Source organism: Megalops cyprinoides, chromosome 18 (assembly GCF_013368585.1).
Source record: "Megalops cyprinoides isolate fMegCyp1 chromosome 18, fMegCyp1.pri, whole genome shotgun sequence".
NCBI lineage: Eukaryota > Metazoa > Chordata > Actinopteri > Elopiformes > Megalopidae > Megalops > Megalops cyprinoides.
Genome location: NC_050600.1, coordinates 4,328,604 through 4,350,211, shown reverse-complemented (window position 1 = coordinate 4,350,211; position 21,608 = coordinate 4,328,604). Strand labels below are relative to the sequence as shown.

At 42.7% G+C, this 21,608-nt stretch overlaps 1 protein-coding gene and 1 gene segment (V, D, J or C); both read right to left on the bottom strand.

The window, feature by feature from the left end:
- Nucleotides 1-10,414: 10,414 nt before the first annotated feature.
- Nucleotides 10,415-11,521, bottom strand: LOC118793553 (prostaglandin D2 receptor 2). The gene has a single exon (XM_036551777.1). The coding sequence runs from the start codon at nt 11,519-11,521 to the stop codon at nt 10,415-10,417; it is 1,107 nt and encodes a 368-aa protein (XP_036407670.1).
- A 5,836-nt stretch (nt 11,522-17,357) lies between these two features.
- LOC118792980 lies at nt 17,358-21,099 on the bottom strand. The segment is given in 4 exon segments: nt 17,358-17,816; nt 19,166-19,197; nt 20,569-20,878; nt 21,051-21,099. Coding segments are annotated over 4 exon segments (714 nt in total).
- Nucleotides 21,100-21,608: the final 509 nt, after the last annotated feature.

The window sequence follows — 21,608 nt, the reverse complement described above, 5'->3', positions numbered from 1 at the left end:
GCGTGAGCTTGCTCAATGAAGCACGCTGATGCTCTCTCTCTCTCTCTCTCCTTCTCCCTCTCTCGGGTCAAAATCTCTCTTCAAAGTTTGTTAGGGTCTTCTCCTCTTCTGTCTTCTCTTTACCAGTAATATTTTTATTTCTTTACTTTTTTTCATTAATTTCTGCCCCTCAAATAAACTTCTTCTGAACATGCACCTACCTTTCACCCACTTTCTGGCTTGAGATCTTCTCTGTCAAAAGTTTATTTTCTCTGCATCCTTTAAATTCCTTGGGAACATCCTTTCTCTCTGACTGTTATGTGTTTTCATCCTTCTTGTCCTCCTCTTTTTCTCCCTCTTTCTCTCTCTCTCCCTCCCTTTCTTTACCTCTTTCTTCTGTCACCTTTGCTGCCCTGTGCCTCTCTCCATCTCTGGCTCTCTCTCTCCAGGTGAGTGTGTTTTATCGTGCGGATGAACAAGCTCGTTACAGGATAGTGTTCCTCTCCCTTCCTCCTCCAGGTGACACCCAATCCCCCCCCCTCGCCCTCTCTCTCTCTTACTTAAAATTCACCTCACGCCTCACCCCCTCCCCCTCCCTTTTTCCATCTTCCCTCCCTTAGCTTTTCATTCTCAAATGCATAAACTCAAGAGATGCTTTACCGGAGGTCTTCATACAACAAATTTTGTTTGCACAATAAAACACATTTATCAAACATTAATAAAGCATATGATTAATCAGTGCAAAAGCTATAAAAATAACCACGGGAATAACAGTAATGATAATAATAATACTAAGATAAATGATTGCAAAAATTACTATCATCATAATCATTACATTACCATAATCATTTCAGTACATTGCATCATTGTCATTTAGCAGATGGTCTTATAGATTAGCAATTAGCCAACTTTCAATGGTTATTGTTATGATTACTGTAATGTAAATGACAATAATGTCATTACAACCATAATCATTAAAACTTGGTTTATTGCTAAATCTAATCTACGGCTAATCTAAAATGAATTTGTTTGTGATTTGGGCAGAGACTTGTTGGACAGACAGTTGCGCTCTGTAGCTTTATTTCAACAATGTTTGTCCTTCGTTTGAGTTTGGGTTTGGCACAGCACCCCCCCCCCCCCTCCGGTTTCACACGGCCACATCCCCCCCCCAGTGCTGCCCTCACACTGTTCATATTCCTCCATTAATCCTCTGCTCTCATTCCCCCTCTGTCTGCTGCTCTGTTTTCCCACAATCCGCTTACTCTTTCATATTCTGTGCCATTGTTTGTGCCTGGACTTGGATTTCCCCATAAGTGTCAGTAATGCTTTTGCTGCCCCCCCCCCCCCCCCCCCCCCCCTCCCCAACCGCCACCCCCAAGCTCCCCCCAACCAAACCACCACTCCCTCCATTTAAGTGGAGGCCAGATGCATGCGCGGTCATACAGGCGGCTTTGGCGACGCGGAGCAGTAGTTAACGACGGCAGCTTTAACCTGTTTTTTAACGCGGGGCATCGATTCAAGCTGACGCAGCCGTTTCTGCCTGCAGAGGGACTGATGGGAATGGAGGGGAAAAATTAAAACTAAAACCAAACCTAAAAAAGCCCCCCGACTGCGTCCGGTTAGTTACTCAGACTTGGATGGAAATGTTGTCTTTGTTTGCCCTGAAGTAATAATTTTCCTTTTTTAGTTTTTAATTTTCCACTATGATCTCATTGCCTCACTTCTCTGCCTGACCTTGACAGTGTGTCTCTTTTGTTTGATTGGGAAATAAAGTCTTCCCACCTGAGAGGGAAGATCAAGCCATCATTCACCATTCTTCCTAACTTTGCAGTTATGATTCTTTTTGCTCTGTTCCTCTGTATTACGTCTTACAGTGGACCTCACCCTACCAATCAAAAAACACCCTGAACACACAATGAACTTTACATTACATGCAGTTAGGAGAACTTTATTCACAAACCTCTACTGTAGACAAATGCATCTATATGCATATCACTCTTACGTGAGAGGCCAGTGTTAATTCTGTATTCTTGCCTGATTAGAGGACGCCCAGCACACACTAACCTAATGAGGACATGCAGATTCTTGTGTATATGTATACTCTGCATTTTTACAAAATAGAATGCAGCTTCTCTTTTCTCTTTCTCACACCACTGTACACATTCACTACATCCTCCAGCTGTATCTGAGCAGCCTCAAGTCACTGCTGCTCAGAGACCATTGAAGAAGGCTGCTAACAGAGCATTCTGCATGCTCTGACTCCAGGTCACGTGACTTTTCGGTCTGTTAGGTGATCTCTAGATCATTACCGTCAGGACACAGACAAATGGACATTCTGTTCTGCTGATGGGAGTTTCCTACATGCATGCGTGAGGGCTCTGCATGCACACTCACGTCACATGGATGTTCATCGTGTCTGCAACCTGCCTGCATTTATATAAATAAAGCTTGCACTCAAAAGTAAGCTACGCTCCTCACACCTTCTCAGCCTCTTCCTCTCTCAGTATCTGCGATGAAATATGTATGATTATTATCTTAGTATACGTATAAATATACATATGTATACAGATATGTATATGTATATATAAAGCTTATATGTACATACATACATACACATTTGTGTACATACATCTATATATACATATGTTCATACACACCTAATACTCTCATGCATATTTTATTGCAGATACTGAGAGGGGGAGAGGCTAGGAAGGTTTATGTATACATGTTTTGGGGAGGGAGAGAAACTTGAAGCACTCCACAGTAGCTTCAAATGTTCCATTCCTCAAATGTGGCAGCTTGTTACCAAAGGGACGATGGCTAATTAAGTTTGACTGATGCGTCGGCTGGATGTCTCTTGAGTTTAGTCACAGATATTCAACTTAGTGAACAGATATTGAATGCGAAGTGCAGTGGTCAACCCTAGGAATGATGACTCTGCCATGGGTAAAGCTAAAGATGTCCTGCTTTGCTGTCTTATTATGAATATTAATTAAGGGGCATTCACAAATCATAACATCCGTGCCTAACGCACATTACATTACATTACATTCATTTATCAGGCACTCTTATCCAGAGTAACTTCCAGCACAGCAGAAGGTAAACATAGCGAATGTCTAGAGGGAACGGGAACCTTTTATTACCCTCTGGAACCTTGACACAGATGTACAGAGGACATGGGGGGGGGCATAGTTCAGGTTTGCCTCAGCACTCCAGCTGTCTACCATCCAGTGGGTTCTGGCTGGTGCCGGGAGGTTCCGGCGCCGTCTGGGTTCCTTTGCCGATTATGAATGCAATGTTTTTAGACCAGGTCCCTTTAAGAATGTTCATGATTCCATTTGTAAATGGCAGAGACAACACCTTCAGCGTGGCGTGATTATCTATCTGTGGTAGAACACCGTGGTGGCATTACATCAGTCACACAGACTAATATATTAATGTATGCAATATGGTATTCAGTGTGAATGGACACACAGAACAGTTTAAAAAATAGACACTAACAGCATTGTGCGTTCCCAAAAAGCAATAATCATAATTTATTTGGCTGGTTTTAGAATTACACTTATTTATTTATTTTGTATTTTCATCCCCAAACAACTTAATGTGATTGTTTTGTGCCGGGCAAACGCTAGCAGGCCTGAAATGGAGTTTTGTCTGGAGAGAACTGGGTTTAAGGACTTAACCTATTTTCACAGGGTTGGCTCCTGAATCACCGGGCACCTTTCCGATGGTGAAAATATGTCCATTATGAGTGGATGTGTGGAGGAGAGGGTATCTTTTTGATGCATCATGCATAATATTAATTGTAATATTTATTTACAATAATTGTTATAATCATATTATAACATATAGGTGTATATTACATATATTCTGTTGACTCAATAATGTAGTAACTGGGAATAATAAGTGTTAATAACAACAATTGTTGGTCAATCAAACAGAATTAATACTGTCATTTCTTATTACTGTAGTTTGTACAAATATAATGGAAGCTATTTTATGGTGTATTGCTAATCATTATGTGACAATTACAATTAAGTATAGTTTATTTTTAACAGCATTTTATAAGCATTCATTAGTGTGCAGCACATGTTTAAATAGTCTTAATAATGATGAATTACAGTCTTATTAATTGTTTATAAACAGACGCTATTCAGCACCACAACAGGGATGCCGTTCCTTTTTTTCATGGTATCGCATTCTGGAGCCCCGATATCTGATGATGTCGCTCTGTTCGGAAAAGAATCGTTCTAGAAACCCACACTTCCTCATTTATTCATCCAGCATCAGCTGAGAAGTGCCTGAATCATTTAGGATCGTCCAGAAGTGGAACAGCGGCGGCACCGGACTCTAATCCCGGTGTTCTGAGACCTGTGAGCCACACCAGCATGCATGGCTTATACCTGCTCTCTTTGGTCGTCTGGCTGTTTGGCTGTGTGGCATGGTGTCAGTGTTCACTTTGGAGGCTAAAAACTTTCCTCCAGGATGCTCACAGGTTCACCGGGCCAGGACAGGTGGAAGATGTCAACTTTAGATACTTCCCGTCACCAGCCCCTATTGCACCACCCCCACCCCCGCAGCACGGAACACACGCCCTTTGTTGTCACGGTTTCTGCGCTGTACCGTGGCCAAACCTTTCCCCTGTATCAGCTCTCCTGTATCGCGTCTGCAAATGAGGAAAAGTTATTTAAAGCATAACCCTGACCCTTAACCCTGATCCTGTCATGTTAAGTCTTCACCCCAGGTTTATTGGGCAAACAAAAGGCAGGGAAACGTAGCCGGGGAAGGACAGCCAGGGCGTAACACAAAACCGAAGCTTTGTATTACTGCATGTTGTTTACCATTGTGCAGTGCTATCCCATTGCAGTCTGACAGAGAAGGCCAAGACAGCACAGCCTTTTATGTTACTTGATCTTTCCCAGTACATTTTAGAATATGATTTCCTAATAACCTAAGTGTGTTACGGCATAGTTCGCTCTATGGAAATGAAGTACAGGGTTCACCTCGCCACGAAGCTTACTTCCAATGGAAATAATCCAAATGAAACCTGATGTACTGAATTCTGTAACCGTATACTTAAAGTGCAGGGGTACATGTCAGGCCGTGCTTGCTGGGGAGAATCCAGCCATTGCTCAAGCTCTCTGTGAAGGAGAGCCTTCACCTGTCCCCCATAAATAACCACTTGCTTGATTAATGGTTTAATCATTAATTGTTTAAATATGCATGTTTGTATAAGGATCCTTGTTATTCAGTTTTGAGCTTTATCAATAATCGAGTGCATCTCAATCAATTGCATCCAAGCCAGTTTAGTTATTGGTTCTCTGTTTGACATTAAGTCACTGTCTGTGTGATTAAATTGTTGTCAGGCCGCCACAGGTTAATGAACCAGGCCTAATTGGAGAAGCATTAAATACAGGCATGAGACTGCTGCCAGAGGCCTACTGCTTTCAACAGCAGGCTGTAGCTGCACACATTGTTTTTTAAAATGATAATAAATGATAAATTGATACAATTAAATAATTTGATATTTTTTGTCAGTTGTAGTACTTCTGTTTTTTAGAGAAGCAGTGGCCAGCCTGTCTACCCTCTTACTACCCTGTTAAAGTATGGTATTTTAGACAGATCTAAAGAAAAGCCTTTTTATCCCTGGACCTAATTACAGTTAGGAGTACCCTCTGTCAGGTGAAAGCCATTCATGAACTCTAGTACCACAAGCTTTTTAAAAAGAGTACAAAATAATGCATAAAACCACAAATTCAACTTTTGGACAAGGAGCTAAAGAATAAAAATATGCAAAAAAATGCTGCAAGAGACCCATTCCTTTTACAGTCAGAGATGCAAAGAACAGACAGATCGTAAACCATTGTAATAATTATTGTTATTATAATGATTATAATAATGGCAACAGAGATGGGAAAATACAGTTAAAACAAATTCACTATAAAGATTGTGGTTTTAAAGTGTTACCTTTGCACGTAGTAGTGGTCCTTCACTGTGCTGTTTACTGCTTACCTTTTGTTAACTGCTCACTTTCATGTCTGGCCAATAAAGTATCTTGCAACTGAGTTTAACTGAAAATTTAGAGACCGAGAAAGAGAGAGTGTGAGTGAAGAAAAGAAGAAAGAATGACAGACAGACAGACAGACAGAGACAGAAAGGCTGGAGTACAGTAAGGTAAAGCACACCTTCATCACTTATTCACTGCATGCGAGTGGTTGAGAGGTCGACACCCTCAGACAGAAGGTGCAGACATGTGGGGGCAGTGGTTATTCCTCCTCCTGGGTTTACCAGGGGAACCCGACCCCAGAGAGACGGACATTACGCAACTGCCGCGTGATTGGTCAGCTGGGCTGGTACATGTGAGGCGTTTTGGACACTGCAAGCAAGCTGAGTTTCACATGGGGCGACTGTTTAGTCTGGTATAACCCAGCCAGCCCCTCCACACTGCCTCAACGTGTTCCTTACCAGCAATGCATGACCCAGTGCATCTTGGGAAGAGGAAGGAACAGTGACTACATGCCTAGCACTAGACTGGATGCAGTCAATGTTAGTCCTGACCTTTTGCGTGTACGGTCTCACCGGTGTGATTAGCCACTTAGTGCGTACGGTAAAACCAGTGCGATTAGAACACTAGATTGGAAAAATTCTAGCTAATGTTAGCTTTGAGGAAACAGCGATTTAACATTAAAAATGGCAAATTTGGCGTTGAAAACTACGAGAATCTTAATAACGCTAATGAAAACATAACAAACCATGTAAGATAACATGCGTGCAACATAGCATAAAATAAATTATGTGCGAAAGGATTAATGCACAAAGTAGTTGTGCATTTAAATCCAGCTACTGCTATTTTTTAATGCTTTGCTGACGTAACCCACCTTATCACCGCTGTGGACTCCTGGTCATTGTTGCCACAAGCTCCTGGTTATCACATTACATCACATTATTATCATTTAGCAGACGTCCTTATCTAGAGCAACTTACATACATATAGATTGCAGTTTCGATCCATGTTTACAGCTGGATATTTACTGAGGCAACTGTGACATAAGCACCTTGCCCAAAGGTACAACAGCAGCACCTGTGCAGGGAATCGAACCAGCAACCTTTCAGTTATGAGCCCTGCTCCTTACCACACTGCTGTTGGCCAATCACCAAAGTTAACAAACAAAATTATGTTTGTACTGCAAAATGGTAAAAAAGTACTGTTCACATTTATTTTCTTAGTCAAAGTTAAGGAAAAACACCTGATTGGATGGAGGCCTAACTGCTCCCTCTCCCTGTGACTGCAGCCCAGCCCACAGCTCCTGTTCCAGCACTGTTTTGTGTACATTTTCCAGGACGCCCCTCCACACATCTCCACCAGCCCACACAAACCCCCCCCCCCCCCCCCCCCCCCCTCAATGCAGGGGGCAAGGAGGTTAATCCAGACATCGGGAGCGTGTCTGGGAGGGAGTCCGTGTGAGGAGAGGCTGCGAACACCAGCCTCTGCCATTCCCTCAGGGATTAGTGTCTTTTTTCTCCCCCAACAGATCTTTTCTCTTTAATATTCTGAAAATCACAACCTCAGGGGTAATCCTGCACAGTTCTGGCCTGAATTACACCTGAGAGAGAGGGGTGGGGTGCGGCGGGCGGGGGGGGGGGAAGAAAAAGGTACAGGGAAAGAAGGGAGGGAAAGAAAAAGGTACAGGGAGAGCAGAAAAGAGAGAGAGGGAGGAGGAGGTAGAGAGAGGGCTGGCACACCCCACTGAGAGATGAGCAGTGGGTAAAAAGGGGTCACCAGTCGCCACATTAGTGTTGATGCCATCATGAAGTGAAAGGTTTTACAGTTTCATAGTGCCACTGAGAGGACAGGCGGTAAAAATTGAGGCAGTTGAGGATGATGTTTATTTAATGGAAATACGTTGACCAAGTAAGTTGAGAGATTTTCTCACAGCCTAATGAAATTTGAAGTGAAGCATACTGGGCACAAACTGAACACACTTTCATTAGGTACATTAGGTACATTACACACGTCATACACAGAGTAGAGGAGAAGAATGACGACACGACTGCATACATGTTTAAAAATAAACTGACCCATTATGCAATTGAGTCTGGGTTTGTTAAAAATTTGAACTCATTGAGGTGTATTCAGAGAGCACACTATTTGCAGGAGATGTCAGATGAAAGAGGACAGTGCAGTGCCTGTTGTATGTGCAGTTGAAGGCAAAAGAGCCACTGTGGTGTTGGTATTGTAGTGCCAGAGCCCTACCGCCCTCTAGTGGAATGGGGTGCGAAAAACAGCCTCAGCAGCTCACCAGGTCTTTGAGAATAAAACCTTTAAATCTGGGTTTCTCTCTCTTTCCCTATGTTACAGCATTTTTTTGATGATTAAAGCAACAAATAAAACTAAAAAATCATTGGTTTTTGGCACACCTTGTAGTTATATTAACAGTCTGGCCATCTAAAATACAAGTACAATTTATCTGATGTTAGTTAGTTTTTATGCAGTTATACAGAGTCAATGAAATAGTAAAATGGTAGATTAGAATCAGTAATAAACTGGAATCAGTACTCCATTAAAATATCTATTTTTAAATCTAACACATCTACACAGAGATACAGACAGAGTGGCACAGCTAACGTCTCTTATTTTTCTCACAAATTCATACCAGACTTCATGTAAAATACCACCAAAAATATATTTAAATATATTGTATCATATACAGTACTTTACATTATCATACACAAGACAAATAGACATCAACAATGGGATAAGTGTAATCAGTGTAATTTACAAATACTCGCAAAAGAATAAAGAGTAAGCATAATTGTTTTTAAATGCATTCTGAGTAAAGCAAAAACCTTTCTTTGTTCTCTCTTTTCTTTTGTATCTTCATTTTTCTTTATTTCTGATGCTGTAAGAAACACTTGCCCTGACATGCCCTCTTTCCTCTCCATTCAAACACTTAATTGACCTGTAAAATAACAGGCATAATTTCCTAAAAGCATGAAAAGCGTTTTCCTAAAAACACGTGCTTTATCTAATCAACCACTGATTATTAAATGTTCATGTTTCTCATTAGCCAATTTGCTACAGGAAAAACAATTGGCAATAAAAAAGGAAATAAATAAATGCATACGCCTCAATAATTACATGTGAAATTAATAGAAATATTCAATAAATCAAAATATTGTGTTAAAGGTCACAAGTATTTGTTGTTTGTCAGATGTAGTAGACTATTTTTGTACCGGCCCTTTCCGCCGGCTACCGCCACAAGTATATTTCAGACCTGTGGGAAACGCTGTCAGTGAGAGTGAGTCCAGCTTATCTGACGCAGGCTGGAATATTTCCTCTGACTTTAAAATGGAGACAGAAGTGCAACAAGGGCTGTGAGAGAGAGGAGGAGGCAGCGGAGGATGTGGTGTTCTTTTTTTCATCATTACCCAGACACTGCCGCTGCCACACCCTCAGAGAAAGGCTTTTTTTTAAAGGAAGCACTTTGCATACACATAACAGGTTAAAAAAAATAAATAAATAAATCGAACTGGCGATCTGACTTGCTGAGCCACACCCCTGTCATCAGATCAGTTCTGGTTATGGCTCTTTGCTTTTTACACTAATTAAAACCTGCTTAATTTAATCTAAATGGTTGCTTTAGCAGAGTGCTGTTTCTGTTTAAAACGTGTGGGGCCTTTGTGTCTGCTGCTAGTGGCATCCACGCTGCTCACAGCATCACATTGGAGATACATGAGCCAGCAACTGGACCCTCTGATTTAAATTAATCTGAAAGATTAAAATTGATCCTGAATCTTCTCCGTGTTTTTGTTGAGGGAACCGGAAAGCCTGTTCCATCTGGTTGCGTGTTAAACGTAAAGTTTAAGCTACATGCCTCTCTGTTGCAATCTGTTTGACCTTAGTGTTGGTCAAAGATTCTGAGACTAAAAAAGGAAAACAGTTTCGTTTTGCATCAATTTCGGACAAGTGCCAGCATTGCCCATGTGTTGTAGTGTGATTGATTGGATGATGTCATTGCAACTGTTATTGAAAGATAGAGTTCTTCCTAAGCACACACTTGTTTTGCAGTAAAAAAAAATGTTGGAATGCAATGATATCAGGGAGAAATTCAAAATAAGTGATAATTTCATTGCACAGAAAAGATATTTGCCTGTTGCCTCTTATGGGTTCAAATTTCTAAACTACACTTCCTAGTAATTTCCCCCTTCCTGCTTTTCAGCTGGGCTAACATCTGAACCTTTTGTGAGTGAGCCCTGTGCTTCGTTCTGGACCTTTCAGCCAAAGAAGAAAACAGATCTACACGAGGAGAGTAAGAACCACTTATAAGGAGTGCGTGATTAGTTATGAGTGTGGGGATCAAAGCTTTTATTCGAACCGTCTGTGGTTTAGTTTTCGCTGTCCCTCCCTACGTCTCTTGGCTCGGTGTACCTCCCGCTAGCCGTTGGTCCTCCCTCCGTCTGTTGTGCTGTCCTGAGGGGTGCAGTGACACTGTAGCAGCTCTCCGTCGGCCTCCTCAAGCAGACCCTCCAGCAGCGCCCCCAGGCTCTCGCGGATCTTCACGCAGAAGTGGGGGCAGCTGAAGGTGTAGAGGATAGGGTTGAGGACGGCGTTCAGGAAGGAGAGCGTGGTGGCCACGGGCAGCGCCACCGCCACCGTCTGCATGCCGTCGGAGCTGCGCTGGTAGGCCACCTCCATCAGGCACACCACGTGGTAGGGCGACCAGCAGAGGATGAAGACGGCGATCACCGCCACCACCATCCGGGAGAACCTGCGGGAGGAGAGGGCCAGGCGCCCCCTGCTGGCGGTGGCGAAGGCCTGAAACTCACGCTGCCTCTGCCTCTGCCTCAGCTTGAGGGTGAGGGAGGTGTAGCTGATGGCGATGACGCCGAGCGGGAGGAGAAACGCCAGCAGGAACTTGGACAGCGCCGTGGTGTTCTGCCGCATCCAGCAGTCGTGCTTCAGGCTGTCAGCGGAGGAGTAGCGGGCGAAGTTGTGGTAGCACAGGTTGCGCCCGTCCGGCTTGGTGGTGACGGAGCGGAAGAGGGCGTAGGGCAGGGCGTTGGCCACGGCCCACAGCCAGCCCAGGCCGCACACCCTCCAGGCGGTGGCCACCGAGCGGTGGTTCTTGCTCCAGATGGGCTGGACCACGAGCAGACAGCGGTCCAGGCTGATGGCGGCCAGCAGGAAGGCGCTGAAGAACATGTTGAGGAAGAAGATGGCGGACTGGGTCACGCACAGTGACTCGCCCAGGTTCCAGCTGTGGCCCACGGACAAGTAATAGGTGAAGAGGGGCAGCGTCAGCGTGGCCAGGAAGTCGGACAGCGCCAGGTTCACCACCCACACGGCCGCCACCGTCTTGCGGACGCGCAGTCCCACCACCCACAGGATGAGGGCGTTCTCCGCGATGCCGAGGGCCGAGAACAGCCCGTGCACCGACACCACCGCCATGTTGGCCCTGGTGTTGCTGTTCAGGGAGTGGTTCCCAAACATGTGCTGCAGCGCGGGGCACAGGAGGGGAGAGGAGAGGTTGGAGAGATTCATCACTAACCTGCGGGGAGACAGAGAGAGAGGGAGAGAGAGAGAGAGAGAGAGAGGGAGGGAGGGATGAGAGAGAGAGAGAGAGAGAGAGAGAGAGAGAGGGAGAGAAAGAGAGAGAGAGAGAGAGAGAGGGAGAGAGGTAGAGCGAGAGCAAAAAAGAGAGAGGGAGAGAAAAGGAGAGAGAGGGTGAGGTAGAGAGAAGGGGAGCATAAGAGAGAGGACCAGAAAGAGATGGAGAGAGAGAGATAGCAAAAAAGAAAAAAAAACATAGTTTGATTAAATATGAGGAATGTATGATGAATAAATTGTCTGCCTGTCAAGTCCCAATTTTACATTTGGATGCAAAGCATAAAACGCAGGAAATTGCAGTATGAGTGAGTAATGACTCATGCATGAGTGTCCATGAGTGTCCAATGCCTGGAGAATGAAACCAAATGAGGCAAATATACTGAGCAAACTGCCTCTTTCATCATAACATGAAAAAACTATCCCCAATATCAAACTATGATGATTAAATATGGATCTAGTCATAGATGACGTATCTGCCTTTGACAGCCGGAGGAATGGGGAAAAATAAATGTGAAATTAAACAAACATAGAGCTGGAAATGTGGAAAATACAGACGAGAAAACAAGACGAAGCAAGTTTGAAAGAACAAATGAAAGAACATGCATCATTTATTTGCACATCGTTAGCATCAATTTTCTTGCCACTGTTCCCAGGCAGTATGCACACCATCCGGCTGAAATTGAATTTGACCAGCACTGAAAGTAATGGCTGTGGATGGCAGTGTGGGAAAGCACAATAATGACTACAGAGAGGATTACTGTAAATGAGCATAGCAAATTGTGCTGTGTGTTGGAAATTGGAAGAGGTACGTCATCGTTTCCTCCCTTAACCAAATCTGAACGTGTTCACAGAGAGGAAGTTACCATTGCTCTGCACACACTGTGGTGCACAGGTGTTTTTCCTTTGACAAGGGACCAAAAGCTGGTATAGTTAAAGGAATGCTTTTGCTTTTGAAATCAATGACCATCTTATGTTAATCATATGTTAATTCGGTCAATTAATTAATGAAGAGAGAGAGAGAGAGAGAGAGAGAGAGAGAGAGATAGAGAGAGAGATGGGCTCTTGCAGCTTGGGTATTCCACTGTCTGGAATCTATCAAATTGACTGTTTACTGCCTGTTAAGCTACTCAGTCTCAGCCTGGATATGGGGTCCTTATAGGGCCAAACATCCTCCTTGTTTGCTGAATATTTTGAGGTCATCTTGCCTGACTGTGGTTATAAATACCTCCCACTTTACTGCCTCATGGCACATGTTATGGGAATTCTCCCTCTCCCTCTCTCTCGGGGGATGCATTTTTGGTGGAAGAATTGAGGGAAATTCAGCTGCATGCTGACTGTTAGTTTTCCAAGCTAACTAATTTTCCTGAAACCTCAAGGAAAAGAACAAACAGGAAAACAGTCCAAAATCCTGACCCGAAACAAGGTCAGTTGTTCATTACAGAGAAACTATGCTGTCCCAAAGGGTTACGCTTGGATTTTTGCCATCCATACATTCTGAAGTGGTGCTTCGCTCCCAGTCTGTGGACAACACATAATGTGGATTTGTGGTCATTTCATCTGACTGATCTGAGTAAATTGGTCAAGGTATGCAACTTTTCTCATAATGCTGGTGGCCATTTTCTCCACCCACCCCTTCGTGTCCTTTTGTTTGATGCTAACTGTACTTTGAGCTAATACACAATGTGCAATGTCTCTGTTCAGAGTCAGGAAGACGGCAAAATAGATTCACACTCACCCATACTTGCTTTGATGGCCTAACATAAAAGAATGTATTTTCATCATATTTGCACCACTTATGCTGATGTCACTTTGAATCTTTTTCATTCTTCAGATTTTTACAGAGGTCTTTATTTACAGACATCTGATAGGCAGTCCTCCTTTCTGTAGTTTAACTCTCCATAATAACTCTGGAACATTAAAAACAATTTTCATTGTTCCCTCTCATTTGAGATCTCTACAGGGAGCAGAGGTTTTGCTAAAGTATCTTATGAAGCATTGGAGTAAATACTGATAAGTCATGAAAATGCAGTTCATGCGATTCATTTACTGAAGGGTGTAATTTCTCATTACTCTGCAAAACACAATAAAAAACAACATAACATCATATCACGATATCTTCAAACATGAGAAAATTCACCCCAACAAATTATCATTATACGTTCACTTGCGTTTCAAGCAGATTTTTCCTCTCTCATTGGGATCTGCCCATTGTGTGATTCACATGCAAACAAATTTCAAACAGAGCGCAATGAATCAAGTGGAAACACAGCAGAGCTAGCAAGAACAGTGAGCAAAATCTATAGACACAAGCTGCTTTCAATAAATAACTTCAGCTAATACTAATAATAGGATACAATAATAATAATAATGATAATAACAATAACAACAACCATGCTTAATGTGATCATCATCCCAAATATAGCATAAGTGATGATTATGAATATAATCATAATTCTTATATTGATCTTACCACTGATTAAATGGTTTTGGATATTCCTGAATGATTTTCTCTGTTTTTGCCTCCTGTCCTTCCGTCCACTACTGTGTGGGTCCAGGTACCATGAGATCAAGAATGCTTGTTTTTTCTGCAGCTTTTTTTTTCTAGTTTTTCTAGTTTTTTGCTTCTTGCCTTCCTCTGCTGTTCCCTTTATCCCTGCCCTTATTTTTTAATTAGAGAGCAAGAAAAGACAAAACAAGGGAAGGAAAGGGAGGGAGAAAGAGGGGGGGGGGGGAGAGAGAGAGAGAGAGAGAGAGAGAGGGAGAGGGAGAGAGAGAGAGAGAGAGGGAGAGTTACAGAGATATTCAGGGTGGGGGAACATTACATTACGTCACATTACGTTACTGAATCAGCAGACGCTCTCATTCAGAGTGACTTACACAGCGAGTCTAATAAAGTGGCATGGAAAGTTGCACAAACAGGGCACCACTATCCACACATAAGCAAATGGCAGTGCCAAATATGTGTGTGCTTCGATGTGTGTGCTTAGATTGATGTGTAAGTGCAGAGCAATATGCATAACTTAAGGACTAAACTAGGGCTGCCCCCCAACCAAAGATTTTCCTAGTCAACTAGTAGTCGTTAATTCAAGCCATTAGTCGACTAGTTGTCACACGTTTATGATGTTAATTTAATTTTTTAAATATATATTTTTTGAGGCATCAGAAAATGGTTTGAGTTCCTTCGCATGAAGAAAACTAATGGAATAACCCTTTCGCACGTACGGTCACACCGGTGCGATTAGCCATTTAGTGTGTATGATAAAACCGGTGCGATTGGAACACCAGATTGGAAAAATTCTAGGTAATTTTAGCCTTGAGGAAACAGCGATTTAACGTTAAAAAAATATAGCAAATTCGGGGGGTTTAGGTGTATCCTGGAGCCTGCGATGAAAGATGGCCACGGTTTCTGAGTGGAAAGCTGTTCTGACTGAAAGCTCATTCGAATTTGCCACTTAGGGGGCGAAACAGACGGCGAGCATGACGGGGATGCACGGTTATGAAAAGGGCGAACAGCCACGCATCCTGAAGAGGATGAGTACAGCAGTCTGGCTGCCGTGGGGGATCTCGTGATCCATTGCAAATACGAAGGAATCCTTCCCCTCACCGCTTTCGGTTGGCTAACACCAGCATTTTGCAGCAGATGCAAGCTGATACTGGCAGTCAGTGAAGGGAGATCAGGAAGCGTGAGACACGTGAGAATTTGAGGATATTGTGGACCAGTTGAGAAGCATTCTGTATAAGTGGGGAGAGCAGCAATGAGGGCGGAAGGAAGGAGGAATCTGCAGGTACTACTTACTGTTGCCATGTGGTCTGCATATGACGCATCACTGTCAGTTGTCACTCAAAGGGCCTTGACAGTCCGAGAGGCTGACACTGGTGTGAAGACCAGATCTTTGAAAGGAGGACGTTGCGGGCTAGAATATACAGAAGCTCAGTCTTGGCCAAACTAAGTCTCAGGTGATGGTTAGGCATCGCATAACGAAACATCGGCGAGGGATGCGGATCCAAGGGACAAGGAGCTGGCCGATGAGGCATCAGGAGCTGTGAGGTGTCTGCGTTTGTGAGCTGGGTGGATGTGGAAAGGGCAGGATATGTAAAGGAGGGCTGATGGCAGAGTGACTGGGTCATGGGTTGAGCGAAGGACTTGCAGATATAGCAAATTATGATTTATGGTCCTAGACAGAGAACAATATTGATAGAAATTAATGCATTAAATAGCTAAATTAAAGAGAAAAATATATACAAATATACATAGATACATGTATTAAAAATGTATGTTAAGGTGTATTCTTTGATACATCTGACTTTCTTTGCCATTATACTAATTGTCCTACATTGACTCAATACTCAAATACATTAATTTAATTTTACAGGATTTTACAAAACAACATTTATGATGTTGACACATCAAATGCACGATCATTACATGAAGAAAATGTCATGGTTTCTGAATGATATACTTGGATTGTGAGCGAGGTCTGAGCTGCTTTGTTCTCTGGGTGCTGGCTGCTGGTGTGCTGTGGTTTCAGGGTGTCCATGGATTCAGTGTGCAGTGTGAGCTGCATAACTGCATAGAACAGTGCACAAACAGGCAGTCCTTCAAACTGGATTCAGCTTCTCTGTCAGTTTATTCAGATTTGCATTCACTAATTTTGGCCTATGACATAGAGCACTGCTGCCATGCACAGCTGGCCCGGGGGGGTGGGGGGGGGGGGGGGGTTCTGAGCTGTGAAACCATGACTAATATTTGCATGCGTGGGGCTAGGGGTGACCACAGCCCTCCCAGAATAGACTGCAGCTCTTTGCCAGGTGTCCCGTTAGTCCCCATGGGGGTAGAGAGCAGGGAGAGCACATCACATGGCGTGTGCCTGAGAGACGCTGACATCTGATTGAGCCTCGGTGCAGGCCAAAATACATAGTGTACATGACAATAGTGATTTATTCAGCCTTCAGGGTAATTGCATTGAATGCTACAGTACTGTTGGTTAAGGATGATTTTCTCTCTCTTAAGGAGAGCACATTAGAGATAAGAAATTGAGAGGTTTGTTTAGAGCAGCAGGCAGGAGCTGTGAGTCTCCTTTGAGTCTGAGCCTAATGAGTTAAATTTGATGTCTTTCACTGGTTTTCTTTTAATGTGGATTATGTGGTTTCCATTCCAGTAATGGATTGTGAAGTGCAATAAGAAGTTTGAAAATCCTCTGTCCCAGGGGCAATGGAAAGTACTACATTTAGGGCAATGGGGAGAGATGTGAGGACATTAAAATTCAATTTACTATAGTCTTTAGTTTGAAAGTTATTTAATTACGTATTCACCATAAATTTTACTGCGTAAAATTTTAAAGTTAAAGATTTAAATTCAGTCCTGAGAGAGAAGACTATTACCATTTATCATTTACATTTGCTGTGAGGTTGCTGCTATATTTTTAATATGATTTATTTATTACACATAATGCTTGTGTCATATCATACTGCTTATGCGATCAGTTGTATGTAATGGATGTTATAGCATAAAGATGGTATCGTGGGAGATGTGGTACTGAACTCAGATGAAAAGATATAAAGGCCTGGCATTTCATATTAATAATAAGCACAACAGAAATGATTATTACAGAATGTTTTTTTCCTCCACTTTTATTTTAATTAAGAGAATTCACACAATTGCAAAGTTAAAGTGCACCAAGCACATAAGGAGCGGCTGAGGACCAGCAGGAGCAGAGCGTATCTAAAGAGCTCAGGAGAGACAGAGACAGGCCGGATCAGCAGGCAGGGAGGAGTCACACAAGCGAGTGTGGCTCCCCGCGCGGCCGGCGCTGGTTAGCTGAGCGGTGGGAGGGAGAGCGGGCGCAAACAGAGCAGGTTTTTATTCTCTTTCTGGTGGAAGGAGACGGTGCCGCTGCTCTCAGGCCTCACTGGGAGCAGTCGGCTCTCCTCAGCGTCTCGGTCACTGCGGGCTGGCCGGCCAGGGTGGCCTCGCACGTCACCGAGCCCGCCTTCCCCCACTCGGCCGCAGAGAGGGTCAGGGTGCTGCTGAAGCTGTACAGGCCGTCCTTCTCCAGGACCCCGGTGCTCCCGCTGGCTCCCGAGCTCTTGCTGGTGCCGTCCACCTTCCAGCGCAGCGCCCAACCCGAGGGGAAGCCCTTGTTGGCCAGGCACGTCAGAGTGGCCTCCCCCCTGCTGGACAGCTCCACGCTGGAGGGGGGCAGGACTGTGAGGGTCGGGGCGGCGTCCCCTGGAGAAAAAGCAGAAAAGGAGGTGTGAGAGGTCAGAGAGAGAAGGGGTACAGATATTTGCTTTCAGCCCATGGCTATGTTTCAACTAAAGGCACTGAAGTCAGTCGACTAAAATGTAAAACATGAGAGACATAAAAGGCAGGGTTATTATGACAAAAACATTCATTTATAAAACATTAATGATAAAACATTAAACTATGTATCGTTTAAAAACTTGGCTGTCTCAGCTTCATGAAAATCCATTACTGATATGAAATGACACACCCATAGCCTATATAATACGTTTTAATTAAAGTATTAAGAAAACTTGTACATTGGATGCCCCCCCATTATAATGCAAGTTTTAATTAAATTCTTTTAAAGTATTAAGAAAACTTGTACATTGGATGTCAAAAAAAACAGACCAAGAGTATTTAGTGTTGAATCATTGCAGCACAACTGAATGTTTAATGGTTCAAGTGGGTATGGATCCCTATCAACTCTGAGAGCACTGACTTAATAGATCCTACACACAGAGAAAGGTTACAATGTCTATGTGCTAATCACAAGCACAGTCTGTGTGGCAGAAACACAGGCAGCCACAAGTAAAGGACATTTTGTTTGAATTATTTTAAATTAAGGTTATAGTGTGAAATGATGTAGTTACGATTTTTTCTGACACCAAAAAGAACATTGCTGTTTGACTTTTTTCATATTTATTTCTTTTTTTTACCTTCATTTTTTTTTTCAGCCAAAATAAGGAGAGCAATTAAAACGGACATGATATTTAAAAACTTGATATTCAAAAAAGCATGTTTCTATTTCATACTGCATTACTATATTTTAAAAATGGTATACTCAAACAGGTTGGTTTACTAATATGTCAGGAACAATTTGCTGATGTGAAATGACTAATACATAATTACTAATACATCATTTTCATAGAGCTGTTTGAATACATAATCAAATCATGTTGAAAGGAATTACAAAATAAAGTTAAGGAAATTAAGTTAAATAAAAACTTACATTTGTTTACATTAAACTGACTGTTAACAAACCAATAAAATGCCAAGTTTAATTATCACTGAAGCCTGTTAAAAGCCGTACATCTAAAAGGAGTTCATTCAATATATGTACAGGTTTAGTTGTTTTACACATCAAATATTTTTCTAAAACATAGGAGCTTTGAGGCATTTTTATCATGCATCAGATTTTGCAAAGATGATACCTCTACTCTGAAGACAATTCAGCGTTCTAAGCACATTGTTAATCTCCCACTGTTATTCAATAGATGAAATGATCATGTATGTTTAGCTGTTACTGATCGAGGCAAAACTTTGAATGGTAAGTAAAGAAAGAGAGAACTTACTTCCAATATCAAGTTTGGTGCCGCCACCAAATATGCGCCACAGTGATTCAGCCTCATTGACTGGCTGTACAAAAACCTGCCTGAGGGCCACGCCCCCTTTACTCACAGTGTAGCTCTCTATTACAGTGTCTGGCATACTGTCAGTACTCCAGCCTGAGATGACTTGCTTGTGTTGTGTTTCTCTGTCCTCCTGTCTGTCAGGGTGGGTGTGTCTTTGTTTTTGTTTTTGTTTACAGCCCCATGTGCTCCGTCGTCCCGCCTCCTGTCCTGCCGATCTCCCCTTCTGCCACACCCACCACCTGAAGCTCGTCCTGCTCACCTGTTTAGTCATTATTAGTCTGTGTACAAATACCTCCCTGTTTTCTTTGTTCTCTGCATGCCAGTTTTTCCTCAGCGATTTAGCCTGGCTTGTTCCTGCCTGGTTGGCTCCTGCCTTTTCAGAACTGTATGCTCTTGTGGTTGGCTTTTGCTTTGCCTCTTGGATACTCTTCTTGCCTGCCATTTTGGAATAATTCCCTGCCTTGTTGATTTGACTTGTCTGCCTGTATTTTTGGATTTGTCCTTGCCTTGTGATATTGGATTCCTGCCTGTTTTTGTGGATATTCTGGTGTTGACTCGGACTGTTTGACTAATGTTTTGTGGCATTGCATCAAGTAAATACCTAGTTTGTCATTCTGGTCGGCAGAGTATATAGGTATTAAAAGTTAAGCTTCTCTGTAATTGGTTGACTGGCTATTCCTTTGACTGACTGTGGAATTGATTCTCTCTCTCTCTCTCTCTCTCTCTCTCTCTCTCTCTCTCTCTCTCTCTCTCTCTCTCTCTCTCTCTCTCTCTCTCTCTCTCTCTCTCAGTCTATGGTCATTATGAGACAGGCTTTTGCACCACTCCTCCTTCAGTTTGTTTATAAATTATAACTCTAAATGGAGCCAGATTCAACACGGATATCTCAAACATCCAAACTACTTGATCAAAAAACTCAGAATGACAAATCTTTTCTATACAAGTTAAGTAAAAATAACTGAGAAAAAAAATGGGATTACAGAGCAAATTGGTCTCTGTAATAATGCCTGAAAATCATCTTGATAATCTCAAAAATCAGTTCAGTTTCAAGAAGTAAAGGTAATAGAAAAAAATCACAAATGTGAGCCTTACCTGTTTACAGTGTGATGAACAGAGATGAAGAGTCACAGGTATCTGGTCCTTGTATTCCTCACACAGAAGAACAGCTTTTCATGTAGAAAAACACTTCCATCCTGGTGCAATGGCATTTGATGGGAAAATGTTCCATGTGTCATCAAATAAACTCCCTCTGTGATAAACTGCATTCCTCTTCAGCAGGTGCAGCAGTGCCTTCACTGCATCATCTGGCTGAGGGAGGTTTTTGTACGGCTCTGTATCACTGTGTGAACTTTGGGCCACTGTAAACACCCTTACAGTAATACTCTCCTGCATCTTCAGCCTGCACTCCATTGATGGTCAGGGTGAAATCAGCTCCAGATCCACTGCCACTGATCCGATCTGGAGTACCAGAATGACGAGTGCTTGCCTTTTTAATCAGGAGCTTGGGAGTTTCTCCAGCTTTGAGTTTGTACCAGAATACATCATCATCCAGCCCACTCGACTGGCTGGTTTTACAGTTCAGAGTGACCACGTCTCCTGGAATAGCAGATTTCACTGCAGGACTCTGAGTAAATATGATCTCTCCTCTGCAATCTAAACAGAACACAAACACAAAAAATGAACAAAAGAAAATAATTTTACATAAAGAACAAAACATGCCTACATTTAGAATTTTAACTTTTGATTAATTACCCTTTCAGCATGGAAGTAACGATTGAATTATTTCTTATGTAAATTAACAGTTTCTCAATAAATCTGCTCTTACTGTGGGTGCAGAAGGCCAAGGCCCAGATGATGATGGTGACGAAGGTCATGGCTGCTGTTTTCTCTGCTGTGATGAGGAACGGCTGTTGGTCCCGCATCTCTGAACCCACAGGGCTATAAACACTGAGCGTTCACCGAAGCATGCGCTGCCAATGCAAAGTGCTCTCTATGCAAAGGAGCTTCCTGTGTCTCACAGAGCAGCGCTGTTAGCTTTACTAAAGTTCTCCATCCACTGGATTTAGGAGGTAATCATCATTTATTTGCATATCAGATATTCAGGGTGGCTAATAAAGCCTTCATAGTTACAACTTTAGAACATATTTAGAACTAGAGCTTCTTTTTGTCTGTTTCTGATTGGCTTTCTACATGTGAATCTTCATGCTGTGTCCTCTTACTGACCAATCACCATGCTCTACATGTCAGACTGTGTTCTGATTGGAGCCTCCACTCATATGACCTGGCTGAGTTTGAGTTTTTTGGACAGCTTTACAAGAAACAGGGACAAATATCTCCTCTACAGTATGCACAATGTATATTTATAGACAAGCTAAAAGGTTTT

What these genes read in the sequence shown, in the direction of transcription:
- LOC118793553 (XM_036551777.1), bottom strand. Translation starts at nt 11,521, where the DNA reads ATGAATCTCTCCAACCTCTCCTCTCCCCTCCTGTGCCCCGCGCTGCAG.